The 23,964-nt window shown below is 51.5% G+C and overlaps 2 protein-coding genes across 2 annotated transcripts; both read left to right on the forward strand.

Annotated features, from left to right (window-relative positions):
- Nucleotides 1–8,919: 8,919 nt before the first annotated feature.
- LOC309400382 (transmembrane and ubiquitin-like domain-containing protein 1) lies at nucleotides 8,920–10,215 on the forward strand. The gene is made up of 2 exons (XM_081968830.1): nucleotides 8,920–9,294; nucleotides 9,613–10,215. Exons 1-2 carry the CDS (start codon nucleotides 8,951–8,953, stop codon nucleotides 9,971–9,973), a joined length of 705 nt encoding a protein of 234 aa, XP_081824956.1. The 5' UTR covers nucleotides 8,920–8,950; the 3' UTR covers nucleotides 9,974–10,215.
- Nucleotides 10,216–19,169: 8,954 nt separating this feature from the next.
- On the forward strand, nucleotides 19,170–23,737 carry LOC309400383 (transmembrane protein 176B-like). Its single transcript, XM_081968831.1, is given in 8 exon segments — nucleotides 19,170–20,611; nucleotides 21,168–21,432; nucleotides 21,832–21,984; nucleotides 22,158–22,211; nucleotides 22,291–22,527; nucleotides 22,904–22,914; nucleotides 22,916–23,012; nucleotides 23,478–23,737. Coding segments are annotated over 7 exon segments (852 nt in total). The 5' UTR covers nucleotides 19,170–20,611; nucleotides 21,168–21,219; the 3' UTR covers nucleotides 23,565–23,737.
- The last annotated feature ends 227 nt before the right edge of the window (nucleotides 23,738–23,964 follow it).

Consider the following 23,964-nt stretch of genomic DNA (forward strand, 5'->3'; position numbering starts at 1 on the left):
CGCCTGCCCGCCCCCTCCCCTCCCCTCCTCTCCCTGCCGGCGGCTCCGCCAGCCACAGCCGCGCCGCGTCACGAGCCGCCCCCGCCCAGCCTCCCTCCTCCGCCGCCCGCGTCAGCACCGGAGGGTGGGAGGGAGGAGGCGGGCCGGGGTCTCTGCAGCCTAGCTTGGGAAGCCACCGTCGCTCCACAAGGCCGGGACCCCCGCTTGGGCCGGGGCGACACAGAAGGCCACAATGCAAGACAGAGAGTGATAGATTAGATTGATATAGATACTTTAGAGATGGATGGATGAATAGATGGATGGATGGATGGATGGATGGATGGATGGATGGATGGATGGATGGATAGATAGATAGATAGATAGATAGATAGATAGATGATAGATAGATAGATAGATAGATAGATAGACAGACAGATGATAGATAGATAGATAGATAGATAGATAGATAGATGATAGATAGATAGATCTATGATAGATAGATAGATGATAGATAGATAGATAGATAGATAGATAGATAGATAGATAGATAGATAGATAGATGATAGATAGATAGATAGATGATAGATAGATAGATCTATGATATATAGATAGATAGATGATAGATAGATAGATAGATAGATAGATGATAGATAGATAGATAGATAGATAGATAGATAGATGATAGATAGATAGATAGATAGATAGATAGATAGATAGATAGATGATAGATAGATGATAGATACTGGAGTGAGAGAGAGAGTGATAGATTAGATTGATATAGATACTTTACAGATGGATGGATGGATAGATGATAAATAGATACTGGAGCGAGAGAGAGATTGATAGATTAGATTGATATAGGGATACTTAAATGTAGATAGAGAGATTGAGAGAGAGATTAGATTGATATAGATACTTTAGAGATGGATGGATGGATGGATGGATGGATGGATGGATAGATGATAAATAGATACTGGAGCGAGAGAGAGATTGATAGATTAGATTGATATAGAGATACTTAAATGTAGATAGATGCATAGATAGATACAGAGAGAGAGAGAGAGAGAGAGAGACCTCCTTCCCTGGAATCCCTCGCCCAACTGGCATGGGGATGGTGCCCACGGCTTCCCACAGTTGGCCTTGCTGGGCCTTGGAATCCGGATGCTTCCCAGCAGCAGGAATGGGGGGGGGGGTCTTGCTGGCTGCCTCCTTCCTCCTCTGCCAGAGTCTGCGAAACCCCTCTGTTTTTGGAGAGGGTCAGGAAGGCAGGACTGGGTGGGGGGGTGCTTCTGCCCCAGCTCCCTTCCCAGCACCAGGGGCCACCCCAGTTCCTGCCACCCCACCTCTCCTTCTTCCTCCTCCTAACCTCCGCAGAGACAAATCCCGAGATGGGACCTCCTGAATCTCTTCGTGGGTCCCCTCATTGCCCATCTGTCTGCCCGGCCCACCCTACCCCCTAGGCATTGGGTGGCCTGCTGGCAAATTCCCTGCCCTCCCTGATGATGGGGAATGCTCCATTTCCCCCCCCCCCCCGGCACTCTCTGTCTGCTTTGGGAAAACTGGCCCTATTCCATGGGCTGCTCCCACGAAGACTGGCCTCTGGGCACCCGGGCACCCCAAGAACTCTCCGCCTTGACCCTCAACGTTGCTCTCCTTCTGCAGGTTCCTGGCCCTCCTCGGGGAGACTCTCCCCTGGCCATGTCCCCAGGAGACTTGTAGGGGCTCCGGCGGCTCTTGGTATCACAGCCACAATGCCTGACTGGCACAAGAGCTCCTTCTCACCCTCCTTGGTAGGTTCCTCCCCCAAATGCTTCTTGCCAGCCAGGCGACCTGCGTGTCTCCGCAAGGGTCTTGCTGGGCCCCAGCCACATTGGCCAAGGGGAATGTTAGCGCCAACAGCAGCTGTGTCGGGAGGGTGTCACCCAGCAAACCCAGTGGACTTTGGCCAGTTTTTCTGCGGCGATGCCCATCCCTGGACCTTGAGTGGCTCCGCCGAGTTCCTCAAAGGATCAAAATCCATTTGCTTGCCTGGGCAAAGGCCATCTTGCTCATCTCTGCCAGCTTTGCCACCTGGTGGGAACGGAGCAGAGGGGCGTCTGCATGCCGTAATGGCAGCAGGGCTTGGAGGGAAGCCGCGAGGCCATGGAGGGCAAGGGGGCAAATGGCCGTTCTCCAGTGAGAGGCAGAGCCGTCATATAAACAGGCAACTGGACGAGACTCGCCTTCCGCTGACGGTCACCGGAGGCAGGAAAAGGGAACCTGTCTCGGGCGCCCATGCCATCTCCTACCCGAGTCTCATTTTGCCCCTTGTTCCGAAATTTCTTCCTGGTTTGTAGCAAAACAGCTGGCACTGCTGAGTCACATCTGCAAGCAGCATCCCAGGTGACAGGTCGAGGGGCCCTCTGTGCCCAGCTGAACTCTTGGCACAGCCCTGGGATTGGCTGAAAATGACGGCCGAGGTCGGCAAAATGAGCCTAACGTGGGCCCTGGTGGGTCCTCTGGGAAGCAAGTCCCCTCCCTTTCAGCCACAATTGGTCACTTTCTAGCCAAGGGACAAATTTGAAAACTGTTGAAATTTATTTCCGATTTCGCTTTAGGAGCCTGGATCTGGGTTATAACCTGGACTGTCTGCTGAACTCACCTCTTTTGGAGTTAGGGCCGACCCCCTGAATCGTAAGCCAATCCACGGGACCGTGAAGCCTTAAACTCACCTGCTTACCTGTGCCAACCTGGGCAGGACAGAGGTTGTCTCCTGCTGGATGGCTCTTGCAGCCAGAAAAATCCTGCCCGTTTCAAACGTGGATCCCAGTTCTGGAATATTAAAAAGAGGAGCTGCACCCTGCCAGGTGGGAACCCCTGATCCATCTAGCCCAGCCCCGTCTTCTCCTAGGGGCCGACCAGCTGCCCTGGAAGCCCCCCTGGGCTAGATGGTCAGCCGATGCCCTTCAAGAGGCTGCCCCACTGCCGTCAGCTCTAACAACCTCTGTCCCCGGGACTTGGTCCACCCTGTTTCTGCAGGAGGTATCACCCCTTGTCTTCTGCTACGTCCCGCTGTGCCCCAGGGAAAGGCCTATTCCCTCCAGAGAATGTGACGGCTGTCCACTGAGGGAGCGTCGGCTATTATGGTTAAGGGACAGCACGGACCACCACCACCGTGGCTTGAGGAGGGCATTGGTGGCTCTCGGGCCACCGGAAACGCTTCACAACCACACATTCAACCGAAGGTGAAATTTGGCCAAGTGCGTCTCACCGTTCCCCATGTGTGATGATGCCCTGCCCGACTCATGGACGGGGTGGGAGTAATGGGCTCCCGTGAGGGGAAGGGATGCTTCCACTCATGCTTCAACAAAAGGACACGTCAACCAACTGATGTCCCGGTGAAAGGACTGTTCAGAAAAGTGGTTCATGGTTTATTTTTTTCCCATCTGGCGTTCTCCAGACAGATAAGTCTGAAAATCCTACAACGCACTTTGGGCTGATAGAAGTTATAACCTCCCTCACTGGGCAGGGCCTGGTTGATCCCAGAGAGCTTCTCTCACATTGACAGTTTAACCGAGTTGGAAGGGACCTTGTAGGTCATCTAATCGAACCCCCCCCCCCTGCCCAAGCAGGAGACCCCACACCGTTTTTTTGACAGTCCGGTCTCTTCCTGAAAGCCTCCCGGGATGAAGCTCCCACAACCTCCGAAGGCAACTTCTGTTCCATGGGTTGATTGTTCTCACTGTCAGGAAATTCCTCCTTATTTCTAGGTTGAATCTCTCCTTGCTCAGTTTCCATCCATTATTCCTTCTCTGGCCTTCAGGTGCTTTGGAAAACAGCTTGACCCCTTTCTCCTCTCTGTGGCAGCCCCTCAAGTATTGGAAGACTTCTCTCCTGTCTCCCCTGGTCCCCCTCTTCCCAAATCGATGGGGAGCGGACCTGAAAGGCAGGCACGTGTTGACCACAGGACTTTGTCTCTTAGGATCCCATCCAGGTCAGTCCCCGAGACCAGAGGTTTTATCTTTCCATTCTTTAATTCAGTCCTGTATCACAGTAGCCCCCAGCGGCCATGTGATTTTGGATTATGTGTCCTGCCAAGCTTGGTACGTGTGGTAATCCTCAGAATGGAGGGGTGGAGCGCAGGGAAGTTGGCTTGACGGAGCTGTGCAGGAACCGTGACGGAATTGGTTTGTAAGTTTTTAAGGGAGGGTATTCAGAAGCAGGTCATCAGACAGTTCCTTAATTCACTGGAGCATAAAGAAGAAGATGAGGAGGAAGAGGAGGAGGACGATGAGTGTGGGGTCTTGGATGCTCTCTGAGCTTGGTGGCTTTCTTGCAGACATTTCGTGACCCAATTAGGTAACATCATCAGTGCTGGAAGGGAGAGGGATTTGCAGGGAGGAGGAGGAGGAGCTCAATCAAAGTAAGTTTTAGCTATCCTGAGCATTTGACTTCTTGGTCCAATCCACTTGTGAGGCTGACAGGAAGCATGAAATGTTTCTCCCTCTGCCATTCCTTTGAGCCTCCCGGCCTCCACAAAGCCCTTTTTGCAGGTAAAGCCTCTTTTTTCCCCCCCAACACAGCCAAAAGCCTTTGAGAAGCAAACATGGACGCAACCTGCAGAAAACACTCAACCCAGCACTCTCCCATATTTTAAGAATTTGGCTGGGGGGGGAGGGGGAGGGACCCACGGGCTTTTCCCCTGCAAGTATCTTCTGACAATTCTGCAGACCAACATCATGGTCTGAAAATCCACTGCCGAGGAAGCTGGACAGTATCCTCATTTGGGGGTTCCAAGAGGGAGCCATACCCCCAAGAAGAGCACCTCCCACCAGGGTGGGCCATAATTCCACACACCCCAGAAAGTTTTCCAACTCTGCTCCGTATACTTTAGGAGATACTATATGCATATCTCCAATATTAGATACTGCCTCCTTGTCTTTATTCTTTATATCCTTGGTTGCATAAAGAGACGCATAGAATCAAAATCACGTGACGTATTAGTGTCACTTAATAAAACGTTAGTAAGCCCCCCCCCCCTGGAGTCCTGCAGCCAGTTTTGGTTACCGCAAAAAAGATGCGGAGGCTTCGGAAAAAGCGCAGAGAAGAGCAACTAAAATTATGAAAGGCCTGGAGACAAAAACATCTGAAGAATGGTTGCAGGATTTGGGTTTGGCCAGTCTAGAGAAAAGGAGGACTAGGGGGGACAGGATAGCAGTCTTCTAGTATTTGAGCGTCTGCCCCAAAGAACAGGAGGTCCACTTATTTTCCAAAGCACCAGGGTTGAGAAACAACAGATGGAAACTAATCAAGGAGAGAAGCAACCTGGAATTAAGGAGAAGCTTCCTGACGGTGAGGATAATTAACCAGTGGAACGGCTTGCTACCAGAAGTTGTGGGAGCTCCATCCCTGAAGGCTTTTAAGGAAAGACTGGACAGCTACTTTTCTGAAATGCTATAGAGTCACCTGCAGATTGGACTAGAAGACCTCCAAGGTCCCTTCCAAGTCTGTGATTCTATGATTCTGTAAGGCTTTCCTGCTTGAGCAGGGGGTTGGACTGGATGACCTCCCAGGTCCCTTTCCAGCTCTATTCTGATCGGTTCAAGGAGTGATGAAGAGCATTAAGGAGCTGATCAAAGCTATGGGAAAGGTGTCCATCTCGTTATCTGGGGAGAAAGTCCAGGTAAAAGCAGGGTCGAGGCCACCCAGCGTCACACCAGCACAGCGGTCATTTGAGGTTTGCCCCAAGGATGCAAATCCCCTCCCTCTAAAACTGGACCACACCCCACGGGGGGTTACCGTGGCCTTTTCTAATCGCTTCTCTCTCTCTTTTTTAAAAATAATTTAGCATCCCCCACAGATGCGAGCAGCTGTTTACGCGAGTCGGTTTATGAAAACATCAGCTCTGCCCTCGATTCGTCCTCAGGGAGTTGACTCAGAGCCTCCGAGGGGTAATTTTCTAGGGTTTTTTTTGTGGGGGGAGGAATCCAAGGGGACAATGTTGACAGCGAGGTCTCTGGCCACCCTCTCAACAATCCTCGGGAGCTGATGAGGAAGATTTGCCCTTGCACAATTGATGTTGATTTTCCTTTATCGGGGCTCCACCCTCGACACGTTTACAACCCTTTTTACAAACAACTGCAAATCAAAACGGTTGCGTTTGTAGAGTGTAGAGGTGCACAGTTCTCCCAATGTTTTTGTTTTCTTATTCTACGTTTTAAATTGCCGTGAGCTGCCCACTCATGTGTTTGATCTATAAATACTGTCTAGTAAGAAATGCATCCGAAATGTCCTGTGCAAAATGTAGCTGCCTTCTCATCCCCTGGCACCAAAGACGGCACTTCTACACTCATATAGACTGGGTGAATAGCAGTAGCTGTGTGAGGGGGATCTCGGAGTCTGAGTGGACAACCAGCTAAATGTGAGCCAGCAATGTGTGGGGAGGCAGCCAAAGAAGCCAATGCAATCCTAAATTGCATTTACAGAGGGATACAATACTAATACCACTCTATAAAACCCTAGTAAGGCCACACCTAGAATCCTGCATCCAGTTTTGGTCACCACACTATAAAAAAAGACATTGAGACTCTCGAAAGAGAGCAGAGAAGAGCAACCAGGATGATGAAGGGATTGAAGACTAAAATATACAAAAATAGGGTTTCAGGAATTGGGCCTGGCTAGTCTAGTGAAGAGAAGGACCAGGGGAGACAAGGTATCAGTCTTTCAACATCTGAGGCTATTTTCCAAAACACACGGAGGCCAGAGAAGGAATAATGGATGGAAAGTGAACAAGGAGAGATTCAAACTGGAAATAAGGAGACGTGTTCTGACAGTGAAAACAGTCAAACCATGGGACAGAAGTTGCCTTCAGAAGTTGTGGGAGCTTCATCCCTGGGAGCTTTCAAGGAGAAACTCGACTGCCCCCTGTCAAAAACAGTGTGGGGTTTCCTGCTTGGGCGGGGAGGGGGGGGTTGGACTAGATGACCTACAAGGTCCCTTCCAACACGGTTAGCCTGGATCGGCCATGTCTCCCAGTTGCTCTGCTTGGGGTGTGCAGGGAGAATCGGATGTTCTGGAACTGGCATCGTCCTGGTTTCCCCCCTTTAGTTTTCGGGATTTCTTTCCAGAGAAATCTTCCTAAAGAGCAGCAAGGAATTCCTTCTCTCATGGGCTTCTTCTTTTAGCATCTCTGCCCCTCTCCTCCCTCCTTGAACAGATCCACCCTTCAAGGATCTTCGTAGATCGGTTTCCCTGCTCCTTTTCGGCTTCAAAGTCACTTCTTGTGGGGTGCTGCGGAGTTGCAATGTCCTCTTGTTGGGTATTGCCTTCCTTGCTAGTTACTAGGTAACATCATCAGAGCTCTGCAAGAAAAGCACCCTGCCCAGAGAGCACCAAGGGCCCCTCACTTCAAATTTGCCTTTATTGGTACAGCTTTCACCGTATCAAATGATCACAGAAAGACGGCAAGGTATCCGAGGCTCCTTGCCATTCGTCCATCTCTGTACGAGGAAAAGCGAAGAATACATTCCTTCGCGCTTCTCACTTCCCCAAGTTTTCAGAGCTCCTGGTGAACGAATCAGATAGTATTGTCTATACTAGTATCTAACTCGTAAAGAGTGATGTGGGGGGTGGGGGCTAGAGGTGGAGCTCTTGCCTCACAATGAGGAGGCTGTGAGTTCGATCCTAAGGAGAGGCAGCAATTTCTCTATCTCTGGGCACAATGAGAATATATCCGCTGAACAAAACTCCACATTGGCGACAGAAAGGGCATCCGGCCATGAAACACGCTGCTAGCTCCACTCAGTCGCCCAGACTCCACCCAGCAGGAGGATGATGATGATGACGACGACAGTCTCTAACTCATTAGTCTTCCTGCAGTGCCGATATTAGAGTGCAGGTGAAGCAGAAGAAGAGAGTTGGAAGGGGCCTGGGGGGTCTTCTAGTCCAAACACACACACACACACACACACCGTCATGGGAGTGGGATGGAGAATGTCCCAAAGGGTTGGGCCATGGCTCTCTTCCTGACCCCTGCCAGTTGATGCTCTCACACTGACCGGGTCCATAGGATGGATGCCACCCACGCTGTGGATGCCGTGGGATGAAGACGCTACCGCAGGTCACCTGGCCCAGCGCAAGGGTATTTCCGGGTGGATTGCACCGCTAGGGAGTCCATATTCAAAGCTCTGGTTTATTCAAGAGGGCAGAATAAAGGCAGTCCCCGACTTGCAATGCTTCACTTAGAGACGGTTCAGAGTTATGATAGCACAGTGGGCGCAGGGGGGGGGGGGGGAGAGACCGCTTTTCACACGTACAACCATTGTGGTCTCTCCCCCCCCCCCCCCCGATGGCACAGTTCAAAATTCCAGCGCTTGGGAACTGCCTCACACTTATGACCATTGCAGTATCCCAGGGTCACGTGATTCCTTCTTGTGACCTCTCCCTTTTCTGTCTACCCGCTCCTTCCTCTCTTCCCTCTTTTTGTTTCTCTTCTCATTCTTTTTTCCATTCCCTCTATTCCTGTCTTTTTTTACTCTCTCTTCTCATTGTCTCTCCTTCCTTCCTTTTTTCTCCTTTCTTTTTTCCATTCTCTTTTTGTCCTTTTTATTCTCTTCTCATTGTCTCTCCTTCCGTCCTTCCTCCCTCCCCCCCTTTTTCCTCTTATTCTTTTTTTCAGTTCTCTTTTTGTGGTTTCTATTCTCTTCCTATTGTCTCTCTTTCTTTCCTTCCTTCCTCCCTTCCTTCCTTCTCTCTCTCCTGCTGCCCCCACCATCCCCAGCGGGGGAAGGAGGAGGGAGCGGGGCGCGCCCACTTCCGCCTCGGGCCTCCGGAAGCGCGTCAGGCCTCCCGGAAGCGCGTCAGGCCTCCGACTACAGCGCCCGGCGGGCTCCGCGGCCATGGCGCGCGCGTGACGCGGGAGACGGGGCGACCCGGAAGCGCGTGCCGGGGGCTCCCCCTGGCGGCGGCGGCGGGGCGGGCAGGCGGCGGGGCGATGGCGCTGGTGGAGGGCGTCGGGGACGAGGTGACGGCGCTGGCGGCGCTGGTGGCGGCTCTGGGGCTGCTGGGGCTGGCCTGGTTCTCCACGCGGACGGGCGAGCGGGGGGACGGAGCCCTCTCCGCCGACCCCGCCCGCCGAGACCCCCGCCCCGCCGCCGCCGCCGCCCGCCCCGCCCCGCCCCGCCCCAGGGACGGCGGTGGGGGCCGACAGGAGGAGGAGGAGGACGGCGGCGGGGAGGAAGGCTCCGGGTCCCCCTTCGTCCTGCGGCTCAAGTTCCTGAACGAGACGGAGCGGCTGGCCAGGGTCCGCCCCAGGGACACGGTGGGCGCCCTCAAGAGGTCAGCCACGGGGGTGGGGGTGGGGGAGAGGACCCCGATTTCCCCGGGGCTGGGGAGGGAGCTCGTGGGGGGGGGGCTTCAGAAGGAGGCTCCCCCCACCCCTTCTTTGGGACCCGGGAAAAGGCAAAGGAGGGAGTTGGGGGGCTGGGGTGGGGTGGGGGCGAGGGGGATTCAGGGGAAACAGGGAGGAGGGGGCAAAGGGGGAGGAGGGGGCTGGATCAAAGTGGGGCAGGAGGAGCCTCCTCCTTTGGCATCCTGGGCCCACTCCAAAGGGACCTTCCTGCCTGCCCACTGCCTCTCCCCTTCCTCGCCCACTAGGCTCTACTTCCCCGGCCAGGAGCAGCTGGTCCGCCTCATCTACCAGGGCCAGCTCCTCCGGGACGACGCCCAGACTTTGGCTGCCCTGCACCTGACCAACAACAGCGTGCTCCACTGCCACGTCGCCCAGCACCGGCCGCCACCAGCCGGCCCCAATGCCGGCCCCCGGACCGATGCCGAAGCGGCCCACGCCGCCCTGAACGTGGGCAGCCTGATGATGCCCCTCCTGGTGCTGATGCTGGCTGCCCTGTGGTACTTCCAGCTGCAGCACCGCCACGTCTTCACCGCCACGGCCACCACCTGCCTGGCCGGCCTCACCCTGGTCTTCAGTTTCGTGGCCTTTGCCGTCTACCGCAGATGACACCAAAGGAGGCCGCTCTGCGCCCAGACTCGGGGACGCCTGTTGGGACGCCGGGTCCTGTTGGGGGGACAGGGCTGAGCTCTGAGTCCTGGTGGGGGCTAGCGGGGCCGAGTCTGGGCGTCTTTTTGCCAGCCTAAGCAGGGGGTTGGACTGGATGACCTCCAAGGTCCCTTCCGACTCTGTTATTCTATTCTATTCCAACCGCTGGTCATTGTTTTTCCATTAAAGCTGTGAAGGAAAAAGGGAATGCACCGTCTCCACGGTGGGTGCCGGGGTGGTGGTGGCAGAGGGGAGGGGGGCTTCTCTGCAAAGGGAGGGGGGCTGCTGGCTGGGCCCTACCCCAAACACAAGGGGGCGGAGGTTCACCGCAATGGCTGCTGCTTGGGGGACAGGAGGAGTGGGGACGCTCGCTTGGTGGCTGCCTGAGCATCTTTAGGGGGAGGGGGTCTGCAGTCTCTACCCCCCCCCTGGACCCTTCCCTCTTCCTCCCTCCCCCCCCTAGATGTTTGGAGACCCTGGCCTTATTTGGGGGGGCACTTTGGTAGGAGGGGAATGCCGGCAGTCCCCAACTTACAACAGTCCATTTAGCGACTGGCCCGAGTTCCAATGGTCCTGGGAAGAAATGGGACTTGGGTGTGTTTCTCAGCATGAGGACGGTTGCAGCCCCTCCCGATGCTTGGCGGCTGATTCGGATTGACGACCTTCAGAGGGTCCCTGGGATCCAGGATTTTGCGACCTCCCGACCAGCCAAGTCCGAGGGGGAAGCCGGGTTCGCTTAATGACTGGGTGACGAATTTATTCAGCCGCAGGGATTCGCTGAGCCACTGTGGCAAAGGATGGCTGAAAATGGGGCTAAGCTCCCTTAACAAATCTTTCATTTGGCAAGGTGAAGTTTGGGTTGAATAGTGGTGGCAACTCAAGGACAATCTGTATTGGCTTTCTCTCTCTCTCTCTCTTTTCCTTTCTTTCTCTCTTGCTTTCTTCCCTCAGCTCTTCCTTTCATTCCTTCTCTTTTTCATTCTCTCTCCCTCTTTGCTTTCTTTCTTTTTCTCTTATTTTCTTTCTCTTCCTTCCTTTTCTTTCTTCTTTCCTCCCTTTTCTTTCTATCTTTCTTCTTCCATCCCCCAGTTCTTTCTTTCGTTCTTTCTTTTTCTTTCTCTCTCCCTCTTTGTTTTCTTTTTCTCTTTCATTTCTTCTCTTTTGCTCTCTCCTTCACTTTTTCTTTCCTTCCCTTTCCTTACTTTTTTCCTCCTCCCCCTCCTCCTCTCTCTCCCCCACCTTCTCCATAGCTCTGTTACCCTTCATCTAGTAAATATTCTTACACCAGGGATTTCCAAGGCGCCTAACTCCCTTCTTCCAGCCCAGGAAATCTTTAAAGGGCCTGACAATCCCAATAGGGACCAAGGGGATTGTCATTAAGTGAGACATCGCACAAATGGGACTTGAGGAACCCCCCCCCCCTTGCTGCCTTCCCTGTTGCCTAGGCTGGTTGGAACCCAGCCGGGAAGGTTGTCAATGCTGTGGACTTAAGGACACTGCGGCCAGACTCACTGTGTGACAGTTGCCAAATCAGAATCCTGTAAGCTGTAAGTACAAGGATCAGTCGCAAGTGGCTTTTTGGCCCCATCACGGTCACTAAATGGATTCTTGGCTGTCAATTGAAGTGAAATTGTTCAGGGCGCATAAGGGCGGAAACCTGGCAGGGGTCACCTCACCCCCCCTTCTCTCCCAACCCCCCCCCCCCCAAATGCTAACTTGGGTTTTTTTGAGAAATAAAGGAAGCTGGTGGACATCCTGGCGTAGATTTTTCTTCTGTAAAATTGGAGCCTTTGGCGGTTTGCCTGGTAGAAACCACAAAGCTGCTGCGTTCTTTTTTTAAGTTATTATTGTTATTTTTCAATCCGTCCATAATCTTCCAATTCTTCAAGGAGAGAAGCAGCCTGAAATTAAGAAGAAACTTCCTAACAGTGAAGACAATTGACCGAGGGAACAGCTGGCCACCAGAAATTGTGGGTGCTTCATCACTGGAGGTTTTTAAGACGACAGTGTTTGGAATGGTATCGAGGAGCGTCTACCGGCTGAGATTTCTTTGTTAGACAAAAAGACAGAGAAAGTGTTTGAAAAGCATTTAAGCAGGAATAGGCAATCTTTGACTAAAGGCCTGGCCAAATATTTTGTGGGGGGGGGGGAGTGGGGGGGGGGCTAGGATTGAAAATTGCAAGATGGGGAAAGAGACACATCACATATGTTAGCATTAGGCTTGATGGGAAGTTCTGGGCTGCCTCTGCTTTTAAAACTCTCATCTTGATTTTAGGTCTTAAATGTTTAATCCCAAAATAACAATAAAATACGTTCCATTTTCATTCCATCAGAACCGTGTTGGAAGAAACGTCCATCTGGATTCAGTTCCAAGTGGGGGAAAAACACCCTGGAAACACGGAGGCTGTTTGGAAAGGTGGTTTCAATGGTGGACAGGAGGATCCCGTGCCTTGGAGCTTCTGGGTGAAGAAAAGGGAAGAGATGCTGAGAGTCCCCCCTGAGTTTTACGCCCTCTCTGGCCTTTGAACTTCCTGGGGCACAGGAAGAGTATTCTGGTCAGAGGTCATAGCGAGCTTTGTAGGTTGTCTGTGCGCTAAGTTTGGTTAGCACACAGACAATGAAGGGTAACGAAATGGCTGTGCCTGAAGGGGGTAGATGTTTGTTATGTAGGATAGACTGGCTCAGGCCTTAATGGCCCATTGGCAAGGGGGGGGGGGGCTGAGTTTCTACTTCTTTTTTTAGGGGAAATATTCTGCCTTTTTAATATTTCCTAAAATATTTCATTTTCTAGGAGAGGGGTGGGTTTGAACTTCCTACAACAGGCTTGAGAGGACCATAATGGGTGACTTTAAAAGCTGACACAGCCCACAGGCAGCAGCCCACCCTTACAGGACTGCAAAAGGAGAGGTGAGATTGTAAAGCCCTCATCAGATCTTGTTTTTGTGCCTACAATTGTGGAACGGTTGCAGGAGATCAGGAACTTTCCATCCTGTCTTCCCAAACTTGGGTAGCCTTCGTTCCTGCAGTTGCTGTATGTTTCACAAGAGAAATATGGCAACTCCACACTACCAAGTCTTTCCCAACCGTGATAAGATTCGTGATGCGCGGCTTTTAGTATCCAGAATCCCTCAGCCAGCACAGCAATTGCTGAGAATTTGGGAAAGTTGACATGGTGGCACTTTCTGAAGTTATACCCTTCACTGTGCCAGTTTGGTGCTGCCTCCTGCTTTTTAAAGAAATGGCTCATTTTAACGTCTGCCTTTTTCAATAGCTGACCTGACTTTTCCCAGGCCTGATATTGTAATCCGTCTCTTCTATAGAAGTCTGGATTATTGCATTTGCCATAAATCAGCCTTCCCTAATTTAGCACTGTAGAAGTGTAGGAAGTTAGCACCCACCTCTCTCCTAGAGAAATGGAATATTCTAAAAAATATTAAAAGGACAGAATATTTCCTCTAAAGGAGAGACAGAAACTCAGCTCCCCTCCACCCTGGTCAATAAGCCATTAAGGCCTGAGTCAGTCTATTCTACATAACAAAGATCTACTCCCTTCAGCTCCAGGGTGATGGGGTTAAAAGGTATGATAGTATTAACCCTTTACCCATCTCACCACAGGGCACCTGGGAAGATTACATCATCACCTAGCAAATCAAGTAAGCCTGGGAGACAGCCTACAGATTTGCCCTGCATGGCCCCATGGGAGTCTGACAACCAATCAGAATACACGCTGAAGTTCAAAGGGGGGGGGGCATAAAACCAGGGTTTTTCAACATTTCTGCCCTCTTGGAGCGTGTGGTCACCTTTTCCCACCAGGTGCTCAAACCACGTGGTCCAGTCCACAATTAAAAACTATCTTGTAAAGCAGCCTCCGTGTTTCCAGTGTCTTTTCCCCCCACTTGGAACTGAACCCAGAAGGACGTTTCTTCCAACAGAAGTCTGCTGGATTTCCAGAATTTCCAGCCGGAGAGGAAGAAAAATCAGGCATTTATACTTCCTTTATGCCCACAGACGCCAAGGCAAGGCCAAGCCAACTCCCCCTCCCCTCCCCTCCTTCCCTCAAAACAGGAATCTGGTAGCACTTTTTTCAACTAACTGCATTTTATGAAAACTCATAAACTTTCCTGACGGGCAGCTCTTCACGAGATATACTACACAATACATCACAATATTTATTTATCCATTTAACAAACATGTACAGCTGCCCATCTCCCAGAAGGAACTCTGCACGAGGAGGAGGAGCAGGTGTCTTTTTTTAAGGCACAGCATAGCACGTCATAGCATTGCATTGCATTGCATAGAAGCGCAGCGCATTGCATTGCATAGCACAGCAGTGCGTTGCGTTATTTATTTATTTATTTATTATTCACATTTATAGACCGCCCCCTCTCCCGGAAAGGACTCGGGGCGTTAGATTGCGTTGTGCTCCATTGCATTGCATAGCACAGCAATTCAAAAAAGCCACTTGAAGCACGAAAGCTTGTGCGTGTTTTTTTTTTAAAAACCGTGTTAGTGGGGAAAAGGCGGTTCGTGTCCGCCGCAGATTAACATCCCCCTCCCCCCATTTAAAGTAGGGGGTTGCAAAACAACCGTGGGACTTTTAAGGCGGGCAAAGCCGGGATTCCCCAACCCACGTGCCCTGCAGGGGAACAAGGCAAGCCCAACGAGAGGCAAGGACTCCTCGCTCACTGCCCAATGGGAGGCTGCGGGAGGGAAAGCATTTAAGCTCCGGAGGCTGCAGGAGCCCCGCGGCGGCTTGGAGGGTCTCCTCCCTCTCTAGCCCTGAGCTCGCTTGGCCTCGTTCGCTGTTTTACTCGCTGGCTTTCAGCGAACCGAAGCTCCGGGAAAAACGCCAGCGATTCAGGCTAGCCCGCCGCGCGTTTCCCCCCTTTCTCCGCCTCGGGCGTGCTGGCCTTCCCAGCCGGCACCAGCGCCCCCGAGGCCGCGCTCAGCCTGGTCCGGGCCGCTGCTGCCGCCAAGGGTTCGGCCCTGCCCGCCGAGGGGGCGGCGAGTCTCACCGAAGGGCGGAGGACCGGGGACGGGGGGGGGAAGGGCTGGCGAGGACCCGAGCGCGAAGAGCGAAAATGAGCGGTGCCTCCTGTCCCACTCGCCCCTGATGAGTGGGGTGAGTGGCCGGCGCCTCCCGGACACTCCAAGCCGAGGCTCCTGGGGAGAAAGGGAAGGGCTGCAGGTCGCCCAAGCGAAGGTCTGCTCTCCTCGGGCTGTGCGGGGCTGCTTTCCCGGCATGGCGACCATGGTTTAAGCCGCCTCCACTGTGGATTGGCCCAAAAACCTGGCAGTTGCTTCTGCATCTCACGGTCTTTCCCTGCGTTGATTAAGGGGTGAATGGTGGGGACCCTCGGAAGAGCAATGCGGGCAAAAGAAAGTCGAAAGAGTGGGCCTCGTCCCGGGGACACGCTTAGTCCTAGCTGCCAGCCCCGAAAGAACAGACTCCTGAATGAGAAATAATCACGTAGTACCAGGGGTTTGCACAACGTGTAACGTGTTCACACTGATGCAATGGGTCTGGGGGTTAATAGGATTTATTGGGTTAGGGATATTGTTCTCTTTTTTGGTCCTCACTGAGTTGTGTTGTGTTGGGGTTGCGTTGAGGGAGCTCAACCAATCTCATTGTAGGCATGTTGTGCCCTGACAGAATTGCTATTAGAAATGCTTTTTCAAAAAGGCAACTGTTTTTCCCCCCTTGAAGACTTCGTGCAAGAAGCTTCCTCAACTCACTGAAGAGCTGAAGAAGCTTCTTGAATGCCCTTTTTTCAAGGGGGGAAAACAACAGTCCAGTTGCCTTTTTGAAAAAGCACTTTGGGGACAAAGGTGACCTGGAGGATTGAGAATTTACACAGACCTTCTGGGTGGTGAGGTTGGTTGGTTTCTTCCTCCTACTTACACATCTCTTGAGACAACTGTGGCCTGCAGAAGCATTGGAAGACCCTTCAGCTTTTTTTTTTAATTAAAAATTTTCAATAAATTTTACAATTATCACCCCTTCCCTCTTCCCACCCTCCCTCCCCCCAAAGTACAGGGTATAAACATTTAACAGCCATACGCTAAGATAAGCTAACTAATTTTAACATGTTACTATTCTTGTGCTTTAACTCCCCCTTTATTAAACTAACTTTGAATAAATTGTAGCATTCCTTATGCCTTCATTCATAAGATAACTGAAATTTTTTAGTCCGGTATTTGTTTTGAATATAGTCAATCCATCTTCTCCAGTCCAGCTTGTACTTCTCATCCGAATGGTCCTTCAGATACACTGAAATTTTGGCCATCTCTGCTAAGTTTACTACTTTTAACGTCCATTCTTGGATAGTGGGCAACTCTTCCTTCTTCCAGTATTGCGCCCCCAACAATCTTGCTGCCGTCGTTAGGTTCAAGATCAGATTAGTCTCTATAGCAGTACAGTCTGAAACTATACCTAACAAAAACAACTGGGGTGTAAACTTTATCCTCTTTTTCAACATATTTTGAATAACCCACCATATTTTTATCCAAAATGCTTTAACTTTTTTACAAGTCCACCAGATATGGTAGTACGTGGCACTAACACAGTCACATCTCCAACATTTAGATTGTAGGTTTGGATACATACAGGCTAGCCTTTTTGGGTCTAAATTCCATCTGTATAACATCTTATAGAAATTTTCTCTCAAGTTCTGAGCTTGTGTAAATTTTACATTTCTTACCCAAATCTCTTCCCATGTTTCCATCATTATTGGTTCCTCGAAATTTTGTGCCCATTTTATCATACAATCTTTAACTAATTCTGTTTCTGAGTCTATTTCTATCAATACATTATACAACCTTTTTATGTGCATTTGACCCTGATTTGTTTTATCAAGTTATCCTCACTTTGGATAATACCGAGTTTCTGGTCCTTTTCCATCTAGCCTGAAACTGACCATACTGGAACCAAGTTTGAATTATCCTTTTGTCTCTTGATACATTCAGAGATTTCAACCGCGGCACACCTCTATCCATACTAAGGATTCTGCATATGTAGTTAGATCTTGTTTTTGTTCTATACTTATGTTCTCTATAGCATGTCTAGGTACCCCCCACATAGGTATTTTGTTGTTTAACCTATATTGATATTTTTTCCAAACACGCAGTAAGGCATTCCTTAAAATATGACTTTTAAAGATCTTATCAACCTTCTTGTCATATATTAAGTAAGCATGCCAGCCATATAGCAAATCATAACCCTCAATATTCAATATTCTATAATAATAATAATGGGATAAATGATTTAATTGCCCCCACGTTTTGAAAGGCAATCTTACCAAAGTTGTAAGGAAACTTAACTGAATTATGGTGTCTAATTTCTAATGCTGTACAAGCCCATTTAGATCAGATGATAGCACTGGAGATGTTTTTGAATGGTGTAATTGTAAATATTGCAAGAACAGCTTCGGGTAAAATAGATGGTTACTTGCACTGGCTTTGATTAATGCAACTCCATAAAAGGCTGTGCAGTGATCTGGATTCAAAGGGTGATTTGAATCCGCATTCCCTTAAATCAAATGCGTCTTTGCTGACAGGTGTAGTGTGAGGGTCCCACATGCTCTGAATCACTTCCCCCTTCATAGCCAGAGAACTGCAGAGCCCTAAGTCCTGAACTCAATAAAAAAATGCTTTGAGCCATCCAGCCTGGATATATTTTTTTCTTAAGATTTAAGGGATACTAAACAAAAGTGATTACCTAAAACTTGTTTTGCATCATTTACATTTGTATCTGGCTTTCTTCCGCAAACCTGGAACACCAAAACATCCATCAACTTCTAAATAAATATGTTCTACATTTGTTAGGTCCATACAATAGGGCTTCCTTCCTGAGCAGGAGGTTGGACTGGATGACCACCGAGATCCCTTCCCATTCTGAACAATCTAGAAATTTAGGCAAATTGTCCTGGTAGAACCATTAGCCGTGGGAACTTGTGGGGGCCCCATCCCTGGAGGCTTTGAAGAAGAGACCAATGGACAGCCATTGGTTGGGAATGCCACAGGGTCTCCTGCCTGAGCAGGGAGGTGGACTGGATGACCTCCACGGTCCCTTCCAGCTCAATTCTGGTTCTGAGTCAAATGCCGCCTCCCCTTCCTGGGGCCGTTGCATTACATATACAATCCCAATTTTTCCATCCAATATAGCCAAAAACCTCACTTTCATTGTACAGCATATGTTCAATTACGATTAATATTTCTTTCTTTTCAATAAGCTTAATTCTCTTACATTCTTGATTGTCTGCTTAGCAACAACATATCTTTATGCAATCACTGTCTCATTTTAAATATTTTTACAGCATAAAAGAATTTACCAAGTGTTTATGTTTGTATATCTTTCACTGCTTTCAACAGGATATGCACTTAGAGTTATATATTATATTACCAATCTTCTATCAAATGTACATTAGTTCATTTATTATCTTTATCCTTCATTTTATAACAAAAAATTCTAAATTATTCATATATATGTCAGTGTTTCATTGTATTATTGTTAGTCTAACAAGATTATTATATTTTTGCTTTTCTCCTTCAATTAAAACATAAATAAAACATTTTTATGTCTAGGGTTTTTTTTCCAGCCACTGATAAAACAAATCCCATATCTTATAAAATTGCTCGTCGTCTTGTTCTCTAATTTCAAATGTCAATTTGCTCATTTCAGCGCACCTCATTATCTTTCGAATGACTTCTTCCTGTTTTGGTATCATTTCGTTTTTCCAGTTTTTTGCAAATACGATTCTAGCTGCTGTTAAAATATTTAGAATCAAATATTTTAAGTCTTTGTTATAAATTTCTGGTATAATTCCTAGTAAAAAGATCTCTGGTTTGAGGTCTATGTGTTTGTGTATCATTTTCTCCAACCACATGTGGATTTTAGTCCAGTATCTTTTAGCTTCAATACAAGTCCACCACGTGTGGTAGTATGAACCCGGTATCTGATGACATTTCCAACACTTTTCCGATTTATTCTTGGACATTCTTGCAATTCTCGTTGGGGATAAATGCCACCTGTAAAACATCTTATACAAATTTTCTCTATATGCAGTTGACATTGTCATTTTATAATTTTGAGGCCATTTTTCTAAGTCTATCCCATACCCAAAGTTTTTCCCCTAGCTATCATAGTTTCTTTAACTTGTTCCTCTTGTAATTTAGTCTCTAATAAATATCCATATAGTTTTTAAATTACTTTTTCATCAGTACCAATTAAAATTTTATCTAACTCAGTCATTTCATTGTAAAGACCTATTGATTTTCTATCTTCATTCTATCTAGATTGTATCTGTAAGTATGAATACCAATTCATTTCTATTCCTTCTTGTTTCAACTCTTGAATAGATTTGAGTTCACCCTCTGTATTCAATATTTCAACATATCTTAGTTTGTTCCTTTTTATATATTATTGGATAGGAAAATGCTTCAATGGTTGATATCCAGGCTGGAGTTTTTAAGTAGTGTAATCTTTTAACCTTTTCCCAGTTTAATAACAAGGCCTCCCTTATATAATGTCTTCTAAAATAACCATGTGCTTTAGTTCCCTTATACCATAAAAAAGCATGCCGTCCCAACAGTAAATCATGACCCTCTACATTCAATAATCTGGAATTTTTTAGTGTTACCCACTCCTTAATCCACATCAGGTTTGCTGCTTGATAATATAACTCCCAGTCAGGTAGGCCCAGTCCTCCTCTTCTTCTAGCATCTTGTAGGAATTTAAGTTTTATTCTTGCTTTTTTCCCTTGCCAAATAAATTTCAAGACTATAGATATCTGTTCCAGACAATTCCAATTAGATTAGGCAAGAATTTTTTTGAAGACCACCATCTGAATTTTGATGACATGACCCTGGGGATTCTAGAAAGCTGAAGGAAAAGGGTCCTAAAGTCACTTTTTGGGGTGCCGTTGCAACTTGGAACAGTCGCTAAACGAAGTGTAAGTTGGGGACTGTCTGGATAAACCGCGCCCAGGAGGGGAGGCTCGTCTGCAGCGCCCTCTGGGGCAGAGGCAGGACCTCTCCAGGATACCAGAAGAGCCCGGGTGATCTAGTGTCCTGGAATTCCCTCGTCTCTTTCCCAGCCGGCAGCCGCGCGTGAGTTCGATTCCCGGACATTCCGCGGATCGCTCTGCGGGACCGACTCCTTCGCGTGGTGGATCGCGTGTCACTGAGCCTTTTTATCCCACGCTGCCGACCCGCTCCGGACCCTTCCGCCCCGGACGGCGTTTCGTGCCAAGGACCGTCTCCCGCGGCGAGACTTTCCTTGTTGCGTAAGGCTTTGCCCCGCGTGACCGCCCCCTTGCCAGGATCCCCCGTGGGGGGCAGCAGACTTCCTTAACTCCATCTCCTCCTCCCAACCCAAATCCGGAGAAGCCTCCCTCGCCAAGAAGGGGGTCGGACGCGGGGCAGAGCCTTTTCCCGAAAGTCGCCGCGTGGGGGCGGAGGAGAAAAAAGAGCCCAGGCGGCGCTCCGGTCCGCGCCCGGGAGACCAAAGACGGGCTTTCTTGTTTTTTTCCGGATCGCAGTTCGGGGCGAGGAACGAGACCGGCGGGACCGTCTCCACCCCACGCAAACGGCCCGCGGTGAGTAGGACCCACCGCCTCCCTGCTTTTGGGTGGGTGGGTGGTTTGCAGCTGCAGCGCTCCCGTGGAAGAAGCCCCCCTTTCCTTCGGGCAGCGTGGGGCCCCCCGAAGTCCGGGGGCTGCGCAGACGGAGCCCCCGGCCCCACTGGGAGAAAGGGGGGGGGGCGGTCGGTCACCTGCCGTGGGATCAAACTCGAAAGCGAAAGGCGGCCATCCGGGTTAGGGGGGCGTCTCCAGGGCAAAGCACGGATGCTGGGGTGGGCGCGCCCCTTTCAAACCCCTAGGAGCCATGGGGGGGAGGCTCTATAGCCCCACGTTCCTCTGCGTGTTAGCAAGAGCACTTAAAAAGACCCCCAGTCTCGGCACAAAAGAGACCCCCGTGGGCTTCCAGCGGGGGAAATGCGGGGGGACGGGAGCGCAAGGAAAACGGAGAGGCCCCTGTCTTGGCGGTGGGACACCCCCCTCCCCAGCGGAGAAAGTGCCCCGCCCACTCCCCGCCCCCCTTCTCCGCTCGGGGTTTTCCACCTAGCTCACTTCTTCCTCTGCCCAGCAGCTGCCAGTAGTGTTCCAGCCCCCACGTGCCAGGAGGAAGCAGCGGTGGCGTGGGGAGCCATGGCGGGCACTGTGTTGAAGATCGGGGGCTCCGACGTGGCGCTGGGGGCCCCCGGGGGCACCGTGGTCAACATCACCCTCCGTCAGGAGTCCGGCATGGCTTACCTGTGCAAGGGCGTGGCGTCCCTGGGTTGCCGCAAAGCAGCCGCCAAGGATGCCACTGGCGCTCCCCCTTCCCGCCACCCACACGGGGGTGAGCAGAAGGTCTTGGGGGTCAGGATTTGGGGACTGGGTGTTGCAGGCCTAGGGAAGCCGGATCGGAGGGGGGTCTGGCCTTGCCCAGCCTGGAGGGACCGAATTGGTTCTCTGAACTCTGCAGATGCTCTGGGGTGCCTCTCCACCTGCGTCCCTCCCCCCCATGCCTGGTTCTCATGAAGCCCCCCCCCCAGATCTGGTTGAATGAAACTCCGTGGCCCCCTAAGATCCCTTCTGCCCTCTTGGCACATCTGGCCGCTTTATGGATTTGCACGCTGAGCCAAAGGGCTGCTCCTCCCCCACTCCCTTTGCTCCTGCTGAGGAGGGAGCCCACGTGGCTTCTCGGTCCCCGTTGCCACCTGGCCCGTGTCTTGTGCTGATGCCACCTGCGGTCTCCCCTCCCCCCCCCCTCTTCAGGGAGCCCAGATCCTGCTTGGCGCTGTGTGCATCAGCCTCGGGGTGATCCTCAGCTTAGCTCCGGACACTGGAGTGTACGCTGACGACGACGGCGGCTACTACTTCTACCACCCTGCACTGGGTAACGGGCTCCCTTTCTGGATGGGCAGCCTGGTGAGCAGAGGGGAGGAGTCCGGTCCATTTGACTGCCGCCTTGCAGACACCCCGAGGAGTCAGTCCAATCCATGAAGTGGGTGGGGGGGGGCTTGCTTCCTGCTGGTGGGTGGGTGGGTGGCCCCGATAGACACCACGCCTCACCTACCTGCTTCCCTCCCTCCTTCCTCCAGTTCATCCTCTCTGGCACCTTCTCCGTGGTCGGCGCACGACACGGCGGCAACTGGGTAAGTGGGGAGGGTCCCATCCGTACCTGGCACAAAGACCCAGTGCCCATTCTCAGCTGTGCCCCGCCTTGCCTTTTAGGTCCACCTCGCCACCTTCCTCAACCTGGGCAGCATCGTGGCGGGCTCCGTGGCCTTCACAGTGGGCTTGACGGAATTCCCATTGCTGACTTACCAACCCTTTGCTGAGAGCCTCTGCAAGTACAGAGCAGAGGAGCAGGGCTACCGGTCGTGGGGACTGTCAACAAGCCTTTCGAACGAGAACCAGAGGGATCAAGAGAGGGCCAGGCAGTGCCAGGAGGCTCTCTGGGTGCTCTTGGTGAGTGTGTCTTCCCCAGAGAGGTAGGCGGGCAGCGGCACCCCGTAGATGATGGCAGTTCCAGGACGGGAGCTTCAAAGAAAAAATCCTCCTAGTTGGGGCTGTGTGCTGAATGCCAGGCTGAGGGGCCTCACCTGTCCTCAGGACGCTTCAAGTATTTGGCCCCTGGGAGGAGGTGCCCTTTGCTGCTCACACCCCAAGGGCATTCCCCCCTCCCACTCCCTCCTCCCCACTGAGGAGCCCGTCTGAGGAGCTCATCTGGTGTGGACGGCACCCAGGTGCACTTCGGTGGACTGGGCGGGGGGGGGGTGTGGCCAACCGTTTCTCCCCCCCTCCTATTGATTCAAGACCCCCCCCTCCCTCCCTCCCTCCCCAGCGCATGTGGAGCCACCCAGGTCCTTCTGTTGATCCTGCACTCTGCCGCTCTGGCCATCGCTCTCTTCTGCTTCGGATACGGTCTGCTCCGCCTATGCCGCTCCTGCTGGGTAGGTCAGGGGAAGGGGGCAGAGCCCCCAGGTTCTGCACCTGCTTAGCGTTCCGGCTGTTCACTGCAGGTGTCACACTCAGTGCCCGCGGGGTGCTTAGATTTGCCCCACCGTGGAAATAGGGAAGGACCGGCCTGTGGTGCTTCTGCCAGCAAAATCGGAGCTTGGCTCAGCGCAGCTGTCTGGGCTCCGGTTTCGCTGCCAGAGGGCTGCAGGAGGCCGTCGCGGCCAGAAACGGAGCCTCCGTGACGAGCTGGCCATGCCCCTCCCCCCCCAGGTCAAACACAAACCTGACGCAACCCTGAACAAAATCGAGTCTGACACCCTTGCTCCAGGGACTCCACCAAGAGCAGCCTGTGCTCCGTTCTCCCCTCTGGAGTAAATGGCTGGGGGAGCAGGGGGCTGTTTGCTGGCCACTGGCCAGTCCTGGGGAAGCCACACAAGCCGCTTTTCTTTTTCTCCCAGGGGGGCTGGAAGGACTACATGGCTGTGGAGGAAGCAGACACCCCTCCTGCGCCCGAAGAGCCGGGCAAAGACCAGAACCCCGCCTGAGGGGCACGGAGAGAAGCCCCTTCCCCACCCTGGCTTTTGGCTCTTCCTGGGGAACCGAAAGGAGGCCCAGCGCTTCCCTGCAGCCACTCCCGAACTCAGTCGCTCCCTTGGTCGCTTCTCATGCCAGCCAACTCTCCTTGCACCCCCGGTCAATAAAAGTGGAATTTCTGGAATTTTAGCTCCTGTCTGTCTGTCTGTCTGCTCAGCCCATCTCAGGGGCTCCGGGGGGCAGAGGGACTCGTCTGCCAGGGAAAAGCTGCCCGATGCCCAGTCCTGGCTCGGTGTCCATAGGCAGACGGGCCTGGCCAAGGCTGCCCTGCATCTCTGGGTCCTCCCCTGGGCGGCTGTTTTCCTGGGGCGGTAGAGAATTGGGGGGCTTTTAGTGGAGAAAATGGTGGCA

Source organism: Natrix helvetica, assembly GCF_964273705.1.
Source record: "Natrix helvetica genome assembly, chromosome: W".
Lineage (NCBI taxonomy): Eukaryota > Metazoa > Chordata > Lepidosauria > Squamata > Natricidae > Natrix > Natrix helvetica.